The sequence below is a fragment of the Lactuca sativa genome, chromosome 1 (genome assembly GCF_002870075.4).
Source record: "Lactuca sativa cultivar Salinas chromosome 1, Lsat_Salinas_v11, whole genome shotgun sequence".
Taxonomy (NCBI): Eukaryota; Viridiplantae; Streptophyta; class Magnoliopsida; order Asterales; family Asteraceae; genus Lactuca; species Lactuca sativa.
Genome location: NC_056623.2, coordinates 26,306,785 through 26,325,869, shown reverse-complemented (window position 1 = coordinate 26,325,869; position 19,085 = coordinate 26,306,785). Strand labels below are relative to the sequence as shown.

Below are 19,085 nucleotides of genomic sequence, written 5' to 3'. Positions count from 1 at the left end.
TATATATATATATATATATATATATATATATATATATATATATATATATATATATATATATATATATATTTGAATTTCACCTGAAAATAAATTTAATAAAATAAATATGTCGTGCTTTATTAGTCTTGTTTATATAAACAAACGAGACATAAACGAAGTTACTCAAGCTTTGAACATTGAGATTTTTTAGTCAATAATACATGAGATATCAAGTAATTTTTTAACAACTTAATCTAATCTAATAAGATGTTAAAAAAACAAATACCTAAAGATCTTAATTTAAAAGTTTAAAATGTTTAAGATAAATGTAGCCATAAGTTTTGCCATGTTCTGAAGTTTCGTCAAGATAATGAGTTTGTTAGTTGCAATAAAAACTATAATCTAGAAAACAGTTAAGTTTTAAAGAACCTGATGATATATAAAAATTACTTTTAATATTGTTAGTGTCGTATTGTCATAATAAATATATTTATGTTTTACAATAATGATAGTTAGTTTAAGCGTGATCAAATATCTGCTATATAGTACAAGCTCTACAAAAAAAACAATTTTTAAAATAATTTGGGTAATTCGGGTATACCCGAAACCCAAAAAATGTACCCTTTACCCGACCCGAAAAAAAATGGGTAATCAGATTACCCGGAAAAATTTATCCGATACACGATTTACCCGACCCGATTTACCCGATACCCGAAAAAATCGGGCGGGTAATTCGGGTATCGGGTATTTTTGACAGGGCTAAATCACACAGTCTCCTGCTCTGATACCAATTGTTAGAAGAAAAGTTCTTTAAGGATCGTTAGATTCTATGCAAGCAAACAATTATGAAAGTAAATAAGAACATGAGTATGGCTTTGAATGTGTCGAATGATTAATACTTCAACACCTCAGAAGAGCTCGATTAAGAACTTCGACTGTAGAGATGTTTAGGGTTACAAAATAATGAACGTAAATCATTAACTTCGTATTATGCATACACGCATGCATATTTATACTATAACCCTACTAGATAATCACGGATGGACAGGCCCAATCTGGATATAAAACATGAGGCTCATGACGCAACACAAATAGACTCAGCAATATTCATATTATAATTACTTCAACAATACACATATACAACATTCATATATACACACATACTAGATGTGTGCCCACACAAAGCAGCGGCGATAAATATCTCTTTGGCGAATACTTTTCTACGGGGAAATATTTATTAGCACAAATTAGTACCGGTGTCCATTTAAGAAATTTAAATTAATTTATATGTACACGAATTTAATATTTTAAAATTATCATTTTGCTCCAAGGTTCAGATACCACTGATGGGTTTCATAGGTACTTTGAATGTAACATACAATGAACAACAAACTTATCATGAACCCAAATGAAACCCTAGTATAATCGAAATACAAGAATTAGTGCTACATACCTTTGATTTGTTGTATTAAACAAATCATTTCAATCACTTGTGTTAGTTGGTATTGGAAAGCTAGCACCAAAAGAATGATGTCTTTAATGGCTCACACTCAAAACCACAAACCCTAGAGTGATGAAGAGAGAGGAGATATGAAGGATTTTTTGTTCATATACTTATGGGTAATGTCATGAACGAAATTTGTAAGCTAAATGGTCATATTTATAGATTAGGTAACTTGCAAGCAAAGCAAAATTTGAATTGATTAAATAATAGTTTTAATCATAATTCAAATCATTTCCTTTTATGCAACAGGAGGCTTCCATAAACCCTAAAAGAACCCTAAAAGTGTCCATGCTTGGATGGTTCTAGAATAACATCTTGTGTTCATCTATTGAACAATTACAATTCACCCATTGCACCTTTAATTAGTTCTAGATTAATTTTGATTAATAATCAATCAATTCTAATTGATTTCGCATTAATTTATTGTCCATATAAATTAACAAATCAATTATTTAACTATTGATGTCATATTAATTTATTAATCACATAACAAATTAACAAATCAACTATCCATTTCTAATTAATATATTAATCACATAATATATTAACAAACCATTTTCGTATAATTTCCAATTAGTAATCTAATAAATTATTCTTCTCTCTCCTAATATCATTTCTAGCAATTTCTGGTTATGAGGGCAACCCAAAAAGGACTTTGCTTCTAATTAGAAGTTTATACAAATTTAGTTATGAGCTTATACACATTGATCCAACAAGTTACACATAACAGGGATACGAAGCAGCTATACAAATCAAGTAATTCTTGCATGCAATTCATGAATAAATCATTAGCATATAATATAGCATGTATAATCTAGCAAGGATAGATCCCCGCGTCGCGACCTATCCTCGGTCGCTTCGTACTTCTTGGACGATTATTTAGTAAATTCCTAAAGTCCCTCAACATTGCAATTATAAAAGAAATGCAAGTTATGGATTATGCCAGGTGTATATTAAAAACCTTAGTTATCCATTTGTTCTCTCTCCCTTTGGCAGCACCTTCTTACCTTATTTCTCTCCTTCTGATCTACAATCAAGAACAAGAAAAGAACATAAGAACTTTATTTTGATTGTTGGTGTCTAACATCAGTTCATATCACTTGTGTGGATACTAATTGTTGTGATCTGTTTGGATCACCATCTCCTATATCAAATTGTCCATACAAATCAAGGTAATGGATTCTAAACATCATATATGTTGTTCTTAGTTGATCATTATCATTCTAATTTGATACAAACTTTTGGGAATAAGAAAAAGTTTAATATGTTACCTTTCGTGATGCTTGATTCTTATGTTTTTAAATCCTAATAATTCCAAAACAATTATGATTTGAGATATGAATGATTTGATTTGGTTGTGATGTAACTAAAGGAAAACAATATTGACTCGAAAATGTATTTGTTATATTATATATATATATAACCCTTACAATTTACAAAACATAATGAACAATAAGGTACGCATCTTTCTAGGTCCAAATTGATCTTTCAGGTTGAATCGACCGGAAAGACTATTTGATTTGTACAAAAAAATGGTCTTTCCTGGTAAGATATGTCTTTTCCAGAAAGCCCCAAAATCATATCTTTCTGGCTGGATGGGCTGAAAGACAATTATGCACCAAACTCCGCTTCTTTCTTTCTTTCTTGGATTATTAATTTTTTAAATTTATTTTTTATTGTATTTTTTTCCATTCAACATAGTCAATCAGATTTACAATCAAACAGCATTGTTTCTTTCTTAGACAACATTTTTCCAAACAGAAACTATCAAATGAGACCTAAGTTTTAACGTGTAGCTAAAGCTAGCTTGGCGGTAAGAAGACGTGCCCTTGGACCTGGAGTTAGTGTTTGAAACCATTTAAGAGCAAAAGTTTCATCTTCTCAAGACCGGTCAAAGACTAAACCCGCTAAGGTTCTAAAACTAAACAAAACCCGACCCACCCAAGTTTCATACCCAATTATACCCCTCTCACTTTTCCCTTTTACGATTTTTCTACCAACTTTTTTCCTTTTTTGTTGTTTTGTCCAAACATTTAATTATTTTTACGAATTCGGTTTAATTATTTTGAATTTTTGCCCAATGTTAAATTACGAATGGTCAAAAAGTTTTGTAGATTACAATTTTTCCCATTTTTGTATATATTTTTACAGCTTACGTGTTTTAAATTTTTTTTTTGTACATCCTTTTGTTTATAAATTTTGCCATTTTTTCATCTTTTATTTTTTATGTTTTTTAAAACTGGATATTTTTTATAAAAAAAATTTGCATAACCTTTTTATATTTTTTTACAACTTTCCTCCAGCAGGACACACGAAACAAAGATATGTACTTTTTAAATAGAAATACGTAAAAAAAGATGTTTTGTATCCTATGATCTATTAAAATAGATTGATTGCTCATATAAGAAAATAAAATTTGGTCCATGGAATCCCAAAAAGGTAAGAACCCCGCCCTTTTGGTTCCGTGTATATATATATATATATATATATATATATATATATATATATATATATATATATATATATATATATATATATATATATATATATATATATATATATATATATATATATATATATATATATATATATGTTGTATGTCACAATTTAAACATGAACGATGTGTCACCCTATTTGTGTCTGTTGTGCGTTAATGTGAACACGATTCACATGGATGCATCTAATGGGATTTGTGTGCAAGAGATAGCGATAACAAACCATAGATTTCAAACTACAATTGATCATATGCTTAGCTGGTATGTTATACACTAAAAAGAACATGGATTTTTAAAATTTAAGACTCCCAAGCAGCTTTTTATTAAAACATTTTGGTAGTAGTATTCTATTCGACAGTGTTACACATTTTTAGATTGAAAACACAAGATTACCTGGTGACACCAGATGCAAAAGGTTTGTCAAAATGCAGGGCATGTAAAGCATCCACTCAAGGAACGTATGTGGCTACGAGTCTTGATGAGTGACATGGCCTTGTGTGAAGATGTAGCAACTTTATAAGACTGGTTAGATAATATCGATTCCCTCATTTCTTGAGCCTTTTTCTGAGCTGTTCTTAATTTGTTCATAATCCTATCCATGGATGATGATCTCTTCTTTTCCAATTTCATCTGAACCATATAAGCTCAATTAAGAACCAATTCCACTTATATCTATATATATATATATATATATATATATATATATATATATATATATATATATATATATATATATATATATATTAAGCCAATATGCATTAAATGTGAAAAGGGAACCTCTAGTTTTCGTATTGCTGCTTCTGCTTTTGCCTTCTGCAAATTCTCCCATGCAGTAATTTTAGCTTCCTCCCTCTTAACCCTGGTCAATGAATTCCATTAATTGTTAGGGTTTATTACACAGGGGCATTCACGTCTTTTGACAGTTGAAAGGAATGACATACTTTGAGAGGCTTTTTGTCATCTCTAATGCTTCCCAATCTGCTGACCTGGCATCCAGAATGTCTGACCACCTACCTGGAATTCGAGTTTTACTTTTCTTTGACCATCGAGTCAAAGTCACCTTACCATCTACCTGTACATCTCTTATATCTGCTTTAGAAGAGCGAACATGCTGTGAATCTTCTACAGATAGGATAGAATTTGAGATGGAGCTAGAGTTTCTCTTAGATGAATAGGTACTACTTTCAGGGCTCATTTGAGTTGCCATATCTCTCCTTGAGATATCATGAGAAACATTGGTGGAAACATCCATTGAACCACTAGTTTTATCATCTGGAGGATGATTAACATTTTATCACACACAATAAAGAAAATAAGAAACAGGGAAATATATATATATAGAGACCATATCTACTGATTTACCTTGAGTAATCTGCAACAATGACTGATTTGACACTTGAGAACAACCATGTACACTGACTGACCTTTCAAGCCCATCTTGGTATTGAATCAAGGAATTGTTATTGGCATTTACTCTGTTTGGAAGTGGTGACTCGTTGACAAAATTCCTGGCATTTTCTCTTTCAAAACTAGAAATTGCAGGTGAATACATGGAGTAGCAGGTAGACCCTGGAGGTCCAAGTGGTCCACTCTTTGACTTTGGTCGCCTTTGTGGCTGTTGAACTGAAGGCTTTAAAGCAACTGGACTTATTATCCACCTCTCTGCATCTTCCCATTTGGAAGGAAGTGTCCTTCCATTGTTGTAAGGCATCAATGAGAAGCTTGAGTGTATCCGGTTACCCCTTGTATGTGAAGCCACGCGTTCTGAGCTCCAACCATTCTGAAAACCAGTTCTTGCAGGATAATTAGGCGTTCCTGGGCTTGGAAACATGCCGCCATTTCTATGGGCTGAAATGGAGGTTTTCATCGCCTCTCCTAATCTTGGTGAAGAGCTACTGGTATTCATCGTCTGATTGTTCAGATCCAAAGATGCAGGTCTTCTTCTGTCTGGCTTCCTTAGTAGAATTTCAGTCTTTGACTTCCGGTTTTGGCATTCTAATCAAAGAGAATGATGTTAATTTCTACAGTGTTATGGCTTGGACTGATTAACTGTTATTGTTGACAATAATGGCAGCTGAAAGTTATCTTACGAATCAAAATCCAACTGGTACCTTTTGTAGTATGAGAGAAGGAGCTTCTTGCTGAATATAGGCTCTGATTATCTCCATCAGTTTCTGCATCAGTGTATTCTTTTATAGCTGCGTATAATTGGAAAAGAAAAGTGACCTATAAATTTTGAATTTGTTTACAGCGAAAAGCTTTTTAGCCTCGATTTTTCTTTTTATTATTAAGTAATTAGGAAGGCTACTTCATATGCATACCTTGTGCTTTTTCCACCCTTTTTCCTATCAGGTAGGGACCTCCATTGTCATGTACTTTGGAATTCTTGTTTGGATCTGGATCTGAACTCCTCGCTGAGGAAGAACCACGGAAGCCTCCTGGCTGTATGCAAAATTAAATTACGTTTTAAACCAAACAGTTTGGAGAAGACGAATTCGTAACTAAATCATACCTAGGTTTTGCTGATAGCAAATCATTTTCATAAGATACGAAAATAGTAAAATTCTTCACTGAACGTCAATCAAATCAAACCAATTCTCGCAAGCGCATTTGGATTAAAATGCATAAAACTGATAAAGTACAACTACATAGAAACTTCCTGAGAATTACGAGTTCATAAGATGATACATAAGGAACTTACCAGAGACATATCGGAGACGAACGATTCGTGATCAAGGACATCGGAGGTAGATGAACAACGCTCAATGCTAGCATAATCGGAAGCCGAAGAAGAGAAGAGACTGAGGTTCGACTCGACGGAGTGTATAACAGAGTCAGGACTAACACCTCTACCACCGCTACCGCCACCGCCACCGCCGCCGTCGTAGTTTGATCGTAACTGTCTATTATGTTGATCAAGAAACGCGAACTCCGGCATTGTCGAATATCAATTAGTCGTTGCTTCAGTTCTCAATTGTGGTTAATCAGTCTACGAATATTAAATTATATGTGACTCAGAGAATCTCAATCTCCTATGTGAGATGACACAGAGATTTATGTCTGTATCATTGAGTTTTTGGATTGCATTATCAAAGATAGTGATAGTGAAAGAGAAATGGTGACACGAAGATCGGTGGAGAGAGGAACGAGACAATTACGCCCATGGTGATGCTGGTGTTTAACACTTTAACTAAACAGATTGACAGACAATATCTGATAATTTATATTTTTATATTGCGTTTATATTTTCTAGTTGGGGATCTTTCTGGTTTGACCCGGAGTTTGACTATAAAGTTTTGATAATAATAACATTTTGACTGTTACTTTTACTTTTACCACCTATATTTTTAGTATTTGTTGTTATATATGTGCAAAATAATTTACGACAAATTATAAAAACTTTGTTGATGTGTGTGCTCTCTTCTCTGTTAACTTTTTTCTGTTGAGAAAATGATATTTCACAAACATTAGCTTTAGTTACTATACTTTAACGATGGGCTTTGAAAGCTTTGGCTTCTCCACTTTAATGAACGTTTTGGAAAATACTTTCATAGCATAGAGACCCCCATCACCCCATAGCTTTAAATACAAGTTTTAATGCACTTGGTACATCAATAAATTAGTTTTAAATATTAGTTAAAAACAAAACTTTATAAAAAAAAATTAAACCGCAAAATATATCAAACTGCTTCTAACTTATTTCATCTATGTCAATGCAGGATTTGAATTCTCAACTTCAAAAAGAAAAAACAATACCGGATACCGTTGGGCTAAAAACTCTTTGGTTTATAAACTAGTTAAAATTATAAATATTCATGTCACTTGCTAAAACATGAATGATGATTGTTTTTGTGGTTTGTGTTTTTTTACTTGCATTTTTCTTTGTGTGAAGCCTAAAAAAATTCAACATACAAAAATAGACGTAATTTGGTTCCTAAGACCAACACCTGTTAGTTTTCATGGTTAAACTATTGTTAATTAACGTTTTCCCTTATTTTATTTATTTTATTTTCTTTTTCATATTTTCTAAATATAAAAATATACACATTAAACCATACACATCCCCATTCTTCCCCTTTGTTTTTGCCTCTTGAAGTATTCACCAAGTTGGTGATGTGGTGTCTATATGGAGAAGACTACGACGTGCACATTATCACGTTGGCCCATGGCGGTCCATATCTAGGGCAATAGCAAATGGCAAATGTCCTGTGTGTGTGTGTTTCCTACAATGCTTTCTTTTTCTTTTTTTTTCGGATGGCGTGAATTTGATGGTAATCTGGAAGGAAACACATGTTATGCCTGTTGAAATTACCCGATACCCGATTACCTGCCCGACCTGTTTTTTGAATTCGGGTATCGGTTATATAGATTCGGGTTACCCGAATTTTTTTTAACTGGGTATAGGGTATATATATAGGGTTTCGAGTATACCCGAAATACCCGATTTATCTAAAAAATAAAGGGTCATTTGGGTAATATCCACACTTATCCATATGTTGTTTACGACTTTATCCTCAATCCCGATCATTGATTTCAAAAAACCCTTTGTCTATTTCTTGAGACTTCCATCGAAGTATCGAACCCTACGAAGACAAAGGGACATCTCCTGAGACTTCAAACTTAACTCAACTCGTCATCACCGGTCATCAAGTCGTCACCAACACTCACCGATTTAGACTTCAAACTTCAAAGTAAGTGATTTTCTTGTAAATGTTTTTGAAAATAGGGTATTGGCTTCTTGCATTTTGGTTTCTTGTAAATGGTATTATTTTTGTGAAGATTACTTGATGTCTCAAGTATTATTAACTAAAAAATCTTAATGTTCAAAGTTTGAGTAACTTCGTTTATGTCTCGTTTATTTATATAAATAAGACTAATAGAGTATAACATATTTACTTCATTACATTTATTTTTCGGGTAATACCCGAATTACCCAAACCCGATCTACTACCTGAATTACCCAAACTTGAATTACCCGAATTTAATTTGGGTCGGGTAACGAGTATTTTTTTAACATGAAAAACCCGAATTACCCGAAACATGGAAAATTTACCCGATCAACACCCCTAATGTAACATCCCGACTCCTAGGTATTTCCTTATTATTTATTTATTTTTATTATTATTGGGACTTCATGAGTGACTCTACGAGTTGTGAGCCTAACTTGTCGAGTAGAGTCTGATTTGGTCACGTGGGTTTAACGGTCGACTCGACGAGTCAGAGAGCTGACTCGCCGAGTTGGTGTTGTGAGGTGAAACCCTAAATCTCCGGGGTTGGGGGCTACTTAAGAGAGCTTATGTCCTCATTTCCGCCTCACCAGCTGCCCAACTCCCTTGTGTGAAACCTTAAACGTTAGTAGTGAGCTAAGAGAGTTATAGAGCTAATCTTTGAGTATTCTAGTGCATCTTTTGAGGAGAATAGGAGATTATCCATCAAGGAACGAGGAGAAACTGTTGGATCTAGTGCTATATCGACCAGAGCTTATGTGGAAGGTAAAAATCCTACACCCTTCTCATCTTATTGGTTAGATCTCATGATCATGGAAGTTAGGGCTTTTACCACTTTTTTTGGGACATTGAGTGCATTGAGTCTATCAGGAGGTCTAGACTTCAGATCTGGTCCTTGTGAGGTCCATAGAGTCCAAAGTTCCCAACTTTATTCAACCATATAAGAGTTATTGTGCTTAAACACCCTTGTTAGAGTTTTATTGGAATTTTGGAGCAAAATATGTCATGCATGAACGTAAAGATCGAAGCTTTACGTGACATTCGAGCCTTGGGAGCCTAGATCTAGGGTGTGGAGTAGTAGATCTGCCTTAAAACATCTGAATGATAATTCAGACTGAAGGGACCCGCCGAGTCAACGAGCTGACTCGACGAGTCGGCTAAGGTTTTCCTCGATGAGTCTGGACAAGGGTGACTGGCGAGTTGATGTGACAACTCAACGAGTTAAGTTGGGTTTTTGCGACATTCTGAGGAATAGCGGGGACTCAACGAGTCACATAGGTGCACTCGGCGAGTTGGGTCAACATGAGCAGTTGACTCGAGTGTTGACTTCTGTTGACTTTAGGATTTGGTCAAGACAGGGTTTATGGGGGGCATGGAGGGGGTAAAATGGTCTTTTACCCATTTCAAGAGTTAGTGTAACACCCAAGATTTTGAAAGCCAAGAAAGTAAAGGCAACCCTAAATTTAGGAGGGACTCGGCGAGTCCAAGGAAGGACTCGGCGAGTCGGAGCGGGATCCGGGTCGAGGAGTAAGTGACCAACTCGGCGAGTCGGCCAAGTGGACTCGGCGAGTCTGGTCTGTGCGAGGAAAACCCTAAATCCGGGGCTTGGAGCCTATTTAAACGTCTCAATCTTCTTCCTAGGGCTCCTTTACTGCCCCTCACACCCAGAACGTCGCACCCTAAGCCTCCATTGTGATGATTCATGCTTTTGGCCATTTTTGAGTGATTTAGAAGAAGAAGAAGAAGTGGGAATCTTTGAAGCATCAAGGAGTGGCTTTGGATCTGAAGTTTGGGGAACATTTCAGAGCATTTGAAGGTATCAATTCGTTTCCCTCCTTTAGATCTTCTTTAGTTATGAGTTTTGGGGCTTTTAAGCCATGCCTAAGATCAATGTCAAGCTTGAGGTCCAGATCTGAGGTTGCTACCTCAGATCCATGCTTGTGTTGGTTTAGAATCCCGTAAAGTATCAGCCATTGGGTGGATTTTGGAGCCTTGGTCTTAAACCCTAGTTATTGGTGCATTTTGCCTAGATCTCCCTCTCTACACGTAAAGTTTGCAACTTTACATGGGGAATAGGCTTGGGAAGGGTAGATCTACAGTTTGGAGTTCATGCATGACTCGGAAGTCCTCTGCATGTAAGTGGATCTTATTGGACTCGGCGAGTCCTTCGAGTGGACTCGGCGAGTAGCTTGAAGATGAGGAGGAACTCGACGAGTGGGATGAACAGCTCGTCGAGTCGGATGAAGATGAGCATGAACTCGGCGAGTTGGATGAACAACTCGGCGAGTTGGATGAAGTTTGCCGTGTGCTCAGCGAGTCTGTTCTTAGACTCGGCGAGTCAGGTCGCGTGGTCCCAAACCCTTCGAGTTAAGTCTCGAGTCAGCGAGTCGAGCCAGGACTCAGTGAGTTGGACAGGACAGGAATCGGGAATCAGTAGACTCGGCGAGGTAGGGGCTGACTTGGCGAGTAGAGTCGCGAGTGGAAGGACTCTGGACTTATGAACTCGGCGAGTCAGTAGGGTGACTCGACAAGTAGGGTTGACCTGGAAGGTTGACTTTGACCAGAGTTGACTTGGTTGACCTTTGAAGGTCAGTTAGACTAAGTGTTATGTTGATATTCGTAGCTCGGGGAGCTAGCGGAGCAGCAGTTCGAAGTCAGTGGTCAGGTAGCGGTCAAAGGGGTTAGCATCAGCAGTTCAGCAGTATCAGGTGAGTTTCCTTTCCAGTAGGAACGGGTCTAAGGCACCAAGGCCGACCCGTGTAGACGAGATGCTAGTACTAGAGTGTGGGCCGAGCCCGTATCTCTGGGTTTAGTCAAGTATGATATATGTGTTAATATGATAGAGTTGCTTATACTTGTTGTCTGCGTGATACTTGTATGTTATGGGTTAGCGGTTGAGTGTGGGCAGGGCCTGTATCTCTCCGAGGTTGGAGTGTGGGCTAGGCCCGTATCTCCCAGATAGCGAAGTGTGGGCAGGGCCCGTATCTTCACAAGTGTGGGCGAGGCCCGTATCTCCCGGCTAGCGAAGTGTGGGTAGGGCCCGTATCTTCCCGAGTGTAGGCAAGGTCCGTAACTCCTAGCTGAACATTGGTTGTTATATGTTTGCATGGTATGGGGTATTATGGGGGAACTCACTAAACTTTGTGCTTACAGTTTTCAGTTTTGGTTTTAGGTATCTCCTCAGCTAGGGGAAAGGAGTCGGCGCGGTAGCAGCATGTCACACACACACTCTCCGGTTTCCGCATTTACGAGCTTCACTGGGATTTGTACTCTGATATTTTGATTGAATGTATGAATTGGCTTTTAGACATGGTTCACTTTGTGTTATGATTTGATCAAACAATGTTTTTAGTTATTAATATTTTCTAAAGTAATGTTTTTAACACAAAATTTTTGGTCGTGAATATTGGGTCGTTACAGTTAGAAAGAGTTTAGCGTGAGTTTTATGACATTGTGATCTTTATGAGTTAATTAGAGATGCTTATTACGTCTAGGCGGACATTAGACTGTTCGAGGGGTATCCAGTTTTCTTTGCTTACTTACGAGGTGAGTATTCTCACTATACTTACTATGAGTGGTATCTATGTGTGACCGAAGGGTCTTTTGTACTTATTTGATTTACGTTATATTATGCATTTTTCTGTGTGATATATATGCTATATTCTATGTTGTACTGAGATAGGATTGGAGGGTTCAAACCGAGTTGTGAGACCGGTGGGTTCCACTGAGACAGGACCGGAAGGTCCAAACCGAGCTGTGAGACGGGAGGATCCTCACCGAGACACACCAAGGTAGAGTCCACACCGAGACGCATGTGGTATTTTGGGGAACTCACTAAGTTGTGTGCTTAACGTGTGGTGTGATGTGTGTTTCAGGTACTTTTCAGGACCGTAGGAAGGCACCGACATGATTGTACACACTTGTTCGAGACTTTGTTGAGGATTTTGAGATTTGACTTTTATTTGTGGATTTATTTTGACATTTGAGACACTTGTGGTTTTATGAAATATAATATATGAGTTTTATGTGTTTTAAAAATGAAAATTTTGGTTTGAAAATTTACAGTGTTACACCTAACCCATGCCCTTGACGTGTATAGTACTTCGGATAGCTGTATGGATGCTTCCTCTTCCACCTCCCTAAGATCGATACGAAACTAAGAATACCTCCGGCCACCAAAATACAAATCAAAGAAATGAAGAAAACAACGCTCAATTTAATTTTCCCAAAAAAAGAAAACCATTATTTTCATATATATATATATATATATATATATATATATATATATATATATATATATATATATATATATATATATATATATATATAAAAGTTCATGTGAGACGGCTTAATTTTGTGAAATCGTGAGACCGCTTTTTTCTAGTGAAATATTCTAATATTCTAATGTTCATAAAAATTAAATATGTGTAATATTCTAATATTCTAAAACAATAATTTTAATATATTTTATATTGAAATATTCTAAAACATATAATGGTAGAATATATTGCATATTCTATTTTTACGAACAATAGAATATTACAATATTTCACCAAAAGAATTTGGTCTTACGGTCTCACAAAATTATGTTCGTCTCAAATGAACTTTTATATATATATATATACTATTCAGATTCCGCTCGATCTCTTCCTCTATATAGTTACCACATTTCATTTCATTTTATTTTTCGGCATACCATTCTCCTTGGTATCCTATCTATCTCTCATTCTCTCTCTTCAATGCTTCACTATTGTCTGTTGATCCAATTATATTTCGCTTTTCTCAAATTCAAAAACTGTATTTCTATAAGATTATAAAATTTTCTTAATTTTGATCTTAGTTGGTCGAACGAGATGTCAACACCATGGGTTCGAGAAAGTAAAGTGGTGTTATATGTGTAAAAATTTCTGAAGAAGATAGTATTTTTTTAATTCGTGATCAACGAAAAAAATGGAAGGATTGTGTTTCTGTCAGAAGATGGGATGAGGTGGGGGACAACAAACAGAGAAGATGAGAGGTTAAATTTGGGGGTGGATACGGTTCATTGGAGAAGATGGTGGTCGTTGGAGTGAGAATGACATTTCTTATTTATGTTAATTCAATATCAATGATAAAAAATTAATAAAAGGTGTTGACTTTTGTTATATAGGAATATTAAGGGTTGATACCTTGAACGATGGATTATCGTCAAAATTTGTAATTGTGTTTGCGGAATCTTCTGTGGTGGGAAGGGGTGGGATGGTGATGGCTTACGGTGAAGAAGGGGAGGATTTTTTTTTCTCCTTTAATAACAATATCTAATATGATATTATCTATATAATATATACTTTATTGTTACTGTTCTTAAGCTCACTTGATTGTTTATATATATATATATATATATATATATATATATATATATATATATATATATATATATATATATATATATATATATATATATATATATATATATATATATACTAGGTTAAAACCCGTGGAACCCACGGATGTTAATTTTAAATAGAATTGAAAAATTAATTATGTAATAAAATAATATATCGTTAATTTAGAAAACTTATGAATTGTATTGTATTTTTATTAACTTTATAATTTATAGATATTTAATAAGTATGTAAGTCCAATTATTTGATAAAAGTCATGAGTTTGCATAATACAACATACCTTTGAGTAAAGAGAAATAAATAGAAAAAATCATTGAAATTGAATTGCTATAAAACAAACAAAACATTTTAGTTATGTAATTAACATAAAAAAAATACAATACATATTTATGGATAAATTAATTAATATGATGGATGAATTGTGGTTTACTAAAAGTAAGTTTATCCTAAATTGATATACTATTGATAAAATAAAATATAAACAAATTAAATTTATATTAAACACAATTAATATTTGTAAGATGTAAACCCAAGACAATAAATATAATTTTTTTATTAAAGTAGAAATCTGTTAATTATTTATAGAATTTGACGAGCACATGATATGATTTTTAACATGAAATAAATATTAATTTTAAAAAACATTGATACAAAGTAAAAAGTTCATAAATTTTTGTTAAAAATTCAATTTAAATGTAATAGTTATTTGTAAATTCGTAGTATTATGTTGCTTAGTACGTTTCAAGTAGAGGTGTTCGTTTGGATGGATCGGTTTGATCGGATCCAATCAAGTAAATCCAAATTGATTTCGGTTTTCAAAACATGGATCTGAATTGTCCAAACTAAATTCAAATCTGATCCGATCCGATCCAATTACAATTCGGTTGGATCGGTTTTTATAATTCGGTTTTTAAAAACCGAAACATTTTAAAACGACATATAATTATAATATTATCCAACTTTACATAAGAAGCAAAAACAAATAATTTATTTGTGATTTGAAATTTATAAACAACTAATAAGAAGATATATTATAGTTAAATATTTTATAGATACAAAACTTTTGAGAGAAAAACATATTAATGTTATTTTTATCGGGTAAAACGTTTTGAACATATTTGAAAAAATAAATTACAAAATTTATAAATAATTATAGATATATATATTTTAAATAGATAAATAATAAATGTTTATTCGGTTCTTATTTTATAAACCAAAACAAATCCGAAATCCAAAATAATAATTCGGTTTTGTTGAAAACCAATCCAAAAATCTAAATATCCAAACCAAATAGTCAAATCCAAATTGTTCAATCCAAATTGTCCGATGGATAATTAGTTTTATCCGAACATGATCAGTCTTTCAAGAAATGGATCGCCTAAACCACATACCTAAATTCCACTAAATGGGTCGACCCTAAACCAAATACCCTAATTATGAACGAATCATACCGACCGTCTCGAATCTTCGACGACGATCTTCCGATTTTGTCAGACACCGACGATTTTCAGAGTGCAGAAACTGTTAGTCTTCTGCGGTTATGTGATGGCCTCTCATCCATCTGGAAATGAGAAATTACGTTTAGTCGTTTGGGTTTTCGATTGATTGCAATAGCTGGCGTGCCACCACTCATATAATAGCTTAATCGATGGAGTTGTTACCGCCACTGCCGCCAGACTGATATGATACTTTTAGATGCTAGACGACAGTTGATGTTAAGTTTCCGGCACCTGATTGAGTTCGTTAGAAAGATGACGGGGTATGGGCTCACGGATCCGGTGAACAGAAAAGAGTATATTGATTACTCGAGTACGATTGATATTGAGGTAAGCCTTTACACTATCAAATAGTTGGTGTTCAATGCAGTATACTAATTCTTATGAACTTGACACAAAAATAGCAACTCATATTCTCAATATTCATTGAATAAACGAAAATGAAAGAACCAGTAACACATTCAATTTATACACGTTACATGGACCATTTTTGTAATTAATATAGCTATTTTGAGAAAAATGTACTTATTTGCAATTACAGTTTAACGGGAACCATCTTTTTTTGAGTTTATACTTTACGGTGAGCATTTATAGGGACCATTTATGTGTTCAATAATCCTGAATGTGTAGTTATTTGATGCCTTTTAGAAAAGCATATTGGAAGATAACTAAATATGATAGAATCCTAAAAAAGACAATAATGCCCTTTAGTTTAGTTTTACACTAAAACTTCAAATAATCACACCGAATTCTGCTATCCCTTGCCTACAAAAGTCATCATAATTCATACATACTTGAATAAACCTATCACAATTGACAATAATTATTAAAAAGACCAATTTGCCCTTTGGCCTTTTTACAAATGCCTTCCTAACCCGAATGGATATTGCTGCAATTATCATGAAAAAATACCATAAAAACATGTAGAAATTTTATTGTATCCATGTTTTGATCCATCAAAAACCAGAAAAAGGAGAACAATACCCTTTTAAAAACTTACACATTGATTATTAAAAAAATTACAACAATCATTTTCCATTTGACGCTGTCTCATCTGTATAACTGGTACATGTATGGATGATATGTCATCATGGTAGAGACTATTGCTTTTGTTTTATTTTTAAATAACTAAACATATAATTATGAAATATAGTTTAAATAAGCAGATTCAAATTACATGAATTTGTTTATAGTTTAAAAAAATGAAAAAAAGCATGAGATTATCAGAATTTCCATATTTGCCTGTGTTTATGTACGAAAGCTTAACTCAACTCAACTAACAATAATGGTTGAATTGGAAAAAAAAAATAGAATTATACCTTTGTTTATTGGATTTGCTGCAGTAGAAAACGAATGCCAAGGAATAAAAGCAAAGACAGAAAAACTTGAAAGAATGCTTATTTATGTAAAGGTGATGAGCCGATTGTATTTTTAATCTCAAATAATGCATGAATGATGATTACAATCGGTGAAGATACAATTGAAAAACTAAAGGGATCATGTTTTTACGATATTTAAGGTAATAAGTTGCGTGATTTTTATTAATGATAGTTAGGGTGTCATATATTAAGGGGTAAATTGAAATTTTGTTCCTGATTTTCTGGGATTTTTTTTCTAAACTATATATCTTATTCTTTGTTATCTGTCGTAAAAAACAAATAGATAATAACAAAAAAACGAAATAGAGATGATTGTTGTTAGCTGTAACTTGCAGTAAACACAAAACACAAGCAGAAAACAGTGAATGAAATAAAGAACAATGACAAATTCAAAAGGCTAACCTGATTTGCAATGTGTTGCAGAAGGCTGACTATATGAACTTCAGAAACGTGAAACAATGGACGACAGAGGGGAATAAAATCAAGTGAGAATGATGAACATTTTAAATAGTAATCTGAATTTAATTGAAATCATAGAATGATATTATCCCGTTAAATATGCCATCTTTAATGCATTTCATTTTATAAATTTGAATGCAGGTAAAAGCTTTATCAGAATTTGAATTTATTTACATGTATTTTCGATCAGTACAATGTTATTTCAGAAAGAATAGCAAAGCAAACAGAAGGATATTTATAAATAATAGATCAATTTTATATGAAGTGATGTGAAAGTACAATGCTAGTAACAGAAAATAATTTTTGTACTTTCACATGGTCGATCTGTGAAATTGGACCGTAGAGCAAAAAATGTGAACTTGGTAGGCAAAATTCGATTATACAAGTAAAAAATTATTGTATGTAGTTTAAACGGGAACTGTTCTTTATACATTCAATGTACAATTTTTTTTAATGAAAATTTGAGCAAAAACTATAAATCATAAACATATAAAAAACACGAATTATGAAAGTACCAACCTGCTGTTGTTTGATCTTTGTCTTTGGTGGAAGAGGTGAAGAAAACGAAAGCAGTAAGAGGAGGAAAACCACTGTGATATGCAAACAGAATGTTAGGGACAACGTATTCTGCAACAGCAAGGAGTCTTTACGTTCAACAGGTAAATAAATAATATATGAAGAATACGTGGATTGAAATCTATTTCCTGATTTTTTGCGATTTACTCTATTCTAAAAGGAATGGAATGATGAAAAAATGTTGATAATCTTAACAATAAAAAAACGAATTAAACGGGAGAAGATATGGTATTGCCGAATTCAATATGGAAAATATGTATATTGTGGATAAATAGTTTTTTTTTGTTATGATTGAATTATATAAATTCTAAAATCATGGCTGATTTAAAGGGATTACAAAAGGAAATGAAGGGCATTTTGGACAATTTAGTTTAGTAAAAAAAGCGGGAAAATTCGATTTTGGGGGGCTTGGAGATTGCCGATTGCCACGTGGCGAAATTGTATTTATTTATTAGATTAGGGGATATATATATATATATATATATATATATATATATATATATATATATATATATATATATATATATATATATATATATATATATATATATTAGATCGTAATGTAAATTTAGCTATTTTACATTAGAAGAACCATGTTGTTATGGTTGCATTTTGGTTAAAATCTAACCCGAATGAAAAACTCTCTCTTTCAAGTCTAATATTTTAACTAAAACTTTGTCATCAAATATGTAATTGATTTAATGTCAAACAAACCAAAGATGAGTGAAGCAAAAAAAAAAAAAAAAAAATCAATGGTACAAATAACAAACAGAAAGAAAGGCGAGAAACAAAAGTAATAATGGAATTGGATGATTAGCGTCAAACTTAATTGTTAGATCTATCGATGTGATTAATGGCTATCACAAGGCGTGATTAGTGAAGACGGTTGTCAAACTTAATTGGTGCATCGTCTTCTTATAACAACCAAAAATTTTATGTACTTAAAATGATTGTATTTGCATTTAGTAGCCCAAAAAATACAATGGAAATTTTATTGAAAAAATAATGTGATTCAAAGTTATTTTGGTCTTATGCTCAACATATGGAAATTCAATTAATAACCTTTTTATAAATCATTATTAATTT

General features: G+C 33.5%; 2 protein-coding genes across 8 annotated transcripts; one reads left to right on the top strand and one right to left on the bottom strand.

Moving 5' to 3' along the window:
* Positions 1–2,229: 2,229 nt before the first annotated feature.
* Positions 2,230–7,189, bottom strand: LOC111876180 (uncharacterized). 3 transcript variants are annotated; one of them, XM_023872705.3, is made up of 8 exons: positions 6,680–7,189; positions 6,300–6,420; positions 6,090–6,176; positions 5,341–5,973; positions 4,920–5,250; positions 4,756–4,837; positions 4,372–4,608; positions 2,230–2,510 (listed from the first exon to the last, which is right to left on the bottom strand). In XM_023872705.3, the coding sequence occupies exons 1-7, from the start codon at positions 6,914–6,916 to the stop codon at positions 4,399–4,401; spliced, it is 1,701 nt and encodes a 566-aa protein (XP_023728473.1). In that variant the 5' UTR covers positions 6,917–7,189; the 3' UTR covers positions 2,230–2,510; positions 4,372–4,398. The 3 variants fall into 3 exon arrangements, with proteins under 3 accessions (XP_023728473.1, XP_023728474.1, XP_042755607.1); XM_023872706.3 differs by lacking the exon at positions 2,230–2,510 and having other exon boundaries at positions 4,268–4,608; positions 6,680–7,188; XM_042899673.2 differs by lacking the exon at positions 2,230–2,510 and having other exon boundaries at positions 4,268–4,608; positions 6,090–6,152; positions 6,680–7,188.
* Positions 7,190–15,460: 8,271 nt separating this feature from the next.
* LOC111876181 (uncharacterized) lies at positions 15,461–18,778 on the top strand. Of its 5 annotated transcripts, none has more exons than XR_008230696.1 (5): positions 15,461–15,915; positions 16,932–17,104; positions 17,388–17,449; positions 17,976–18,082; positions 18,330–18,778. XR_008230696.1 is itself a non-coding variant. In XM_023872712.3 (5 exons), the coding sequence occupies exons 2-5, from the start codon at positions 16,979–16,981 to the stop codon at positions 18,452–18,454; spliced, it is 312 nt and encodes a 103-aa protein (XP_023728480.2). In that variant the 5' UTR covers positions 15,461–15,915; positions 16,932–16,978; the 3' UTR covers positions 18,455–18,778. The 5 variants fall into 5 exon arrangements, 3 of the variants coding, with proteins under 3 accessions (XP_023728480.2, XP_023728479.2, XP_023728475.2); XM_023872712.3 differs by having other exon boundaries at positions 16,932–16,996; XM_023872711.3 differs by having other exon boundaries at positions 16,929–16,996.
* The last annotated feature ends 307 nt before the right edge of the window (positions 18,779–19,085 follow it).

Bases quoted from the DNA above. Each gene is read 5' to 3' on its own strand.
- LOC111876180 (XM_023872705.3), bottom strand. From the start codon at position 6,916: ATGCCGGAGTTCGCGTTTCTTGATCAACATAATAGACAGTTACGATCA. The intron at 5,974-6,089 runs GTACCAGTTGGA...CTCTTTGATTAG, and splicing joins CTTCTCTCATACTACAAAAG to AATGCCAAAACCGGAAGTCA. The intron at 5,251-5,340 runs GTAAATCAGTAG...ATCATCCTCCAG, and splicing joins ATTGTTGCAGATTACTCAAG to ATGATAAAACTAGTGGTTCA.
- LOC111876181 (XM_023872707.3), top strand. From the start codon at position 15,772: ATGATACTTTTAGATGCTAGACGACAGTTGATGTTAAGTTTCCGGCAC. The intron at 15,916-17,387 runs GTAAGCCTTTAC...AATGTGTTGCAG, and splicing joins CGAGTACGATTGATATTGAG to AAGGCTGACTATATGAACTT. The intron at 17,450-17,975 runs GTGAGAATGATG...CTTTGGTGGAAG, and splicing joins ACAGAGGGGAATAAAATCAA to AGGTGAAGAAAACGAAAGCA.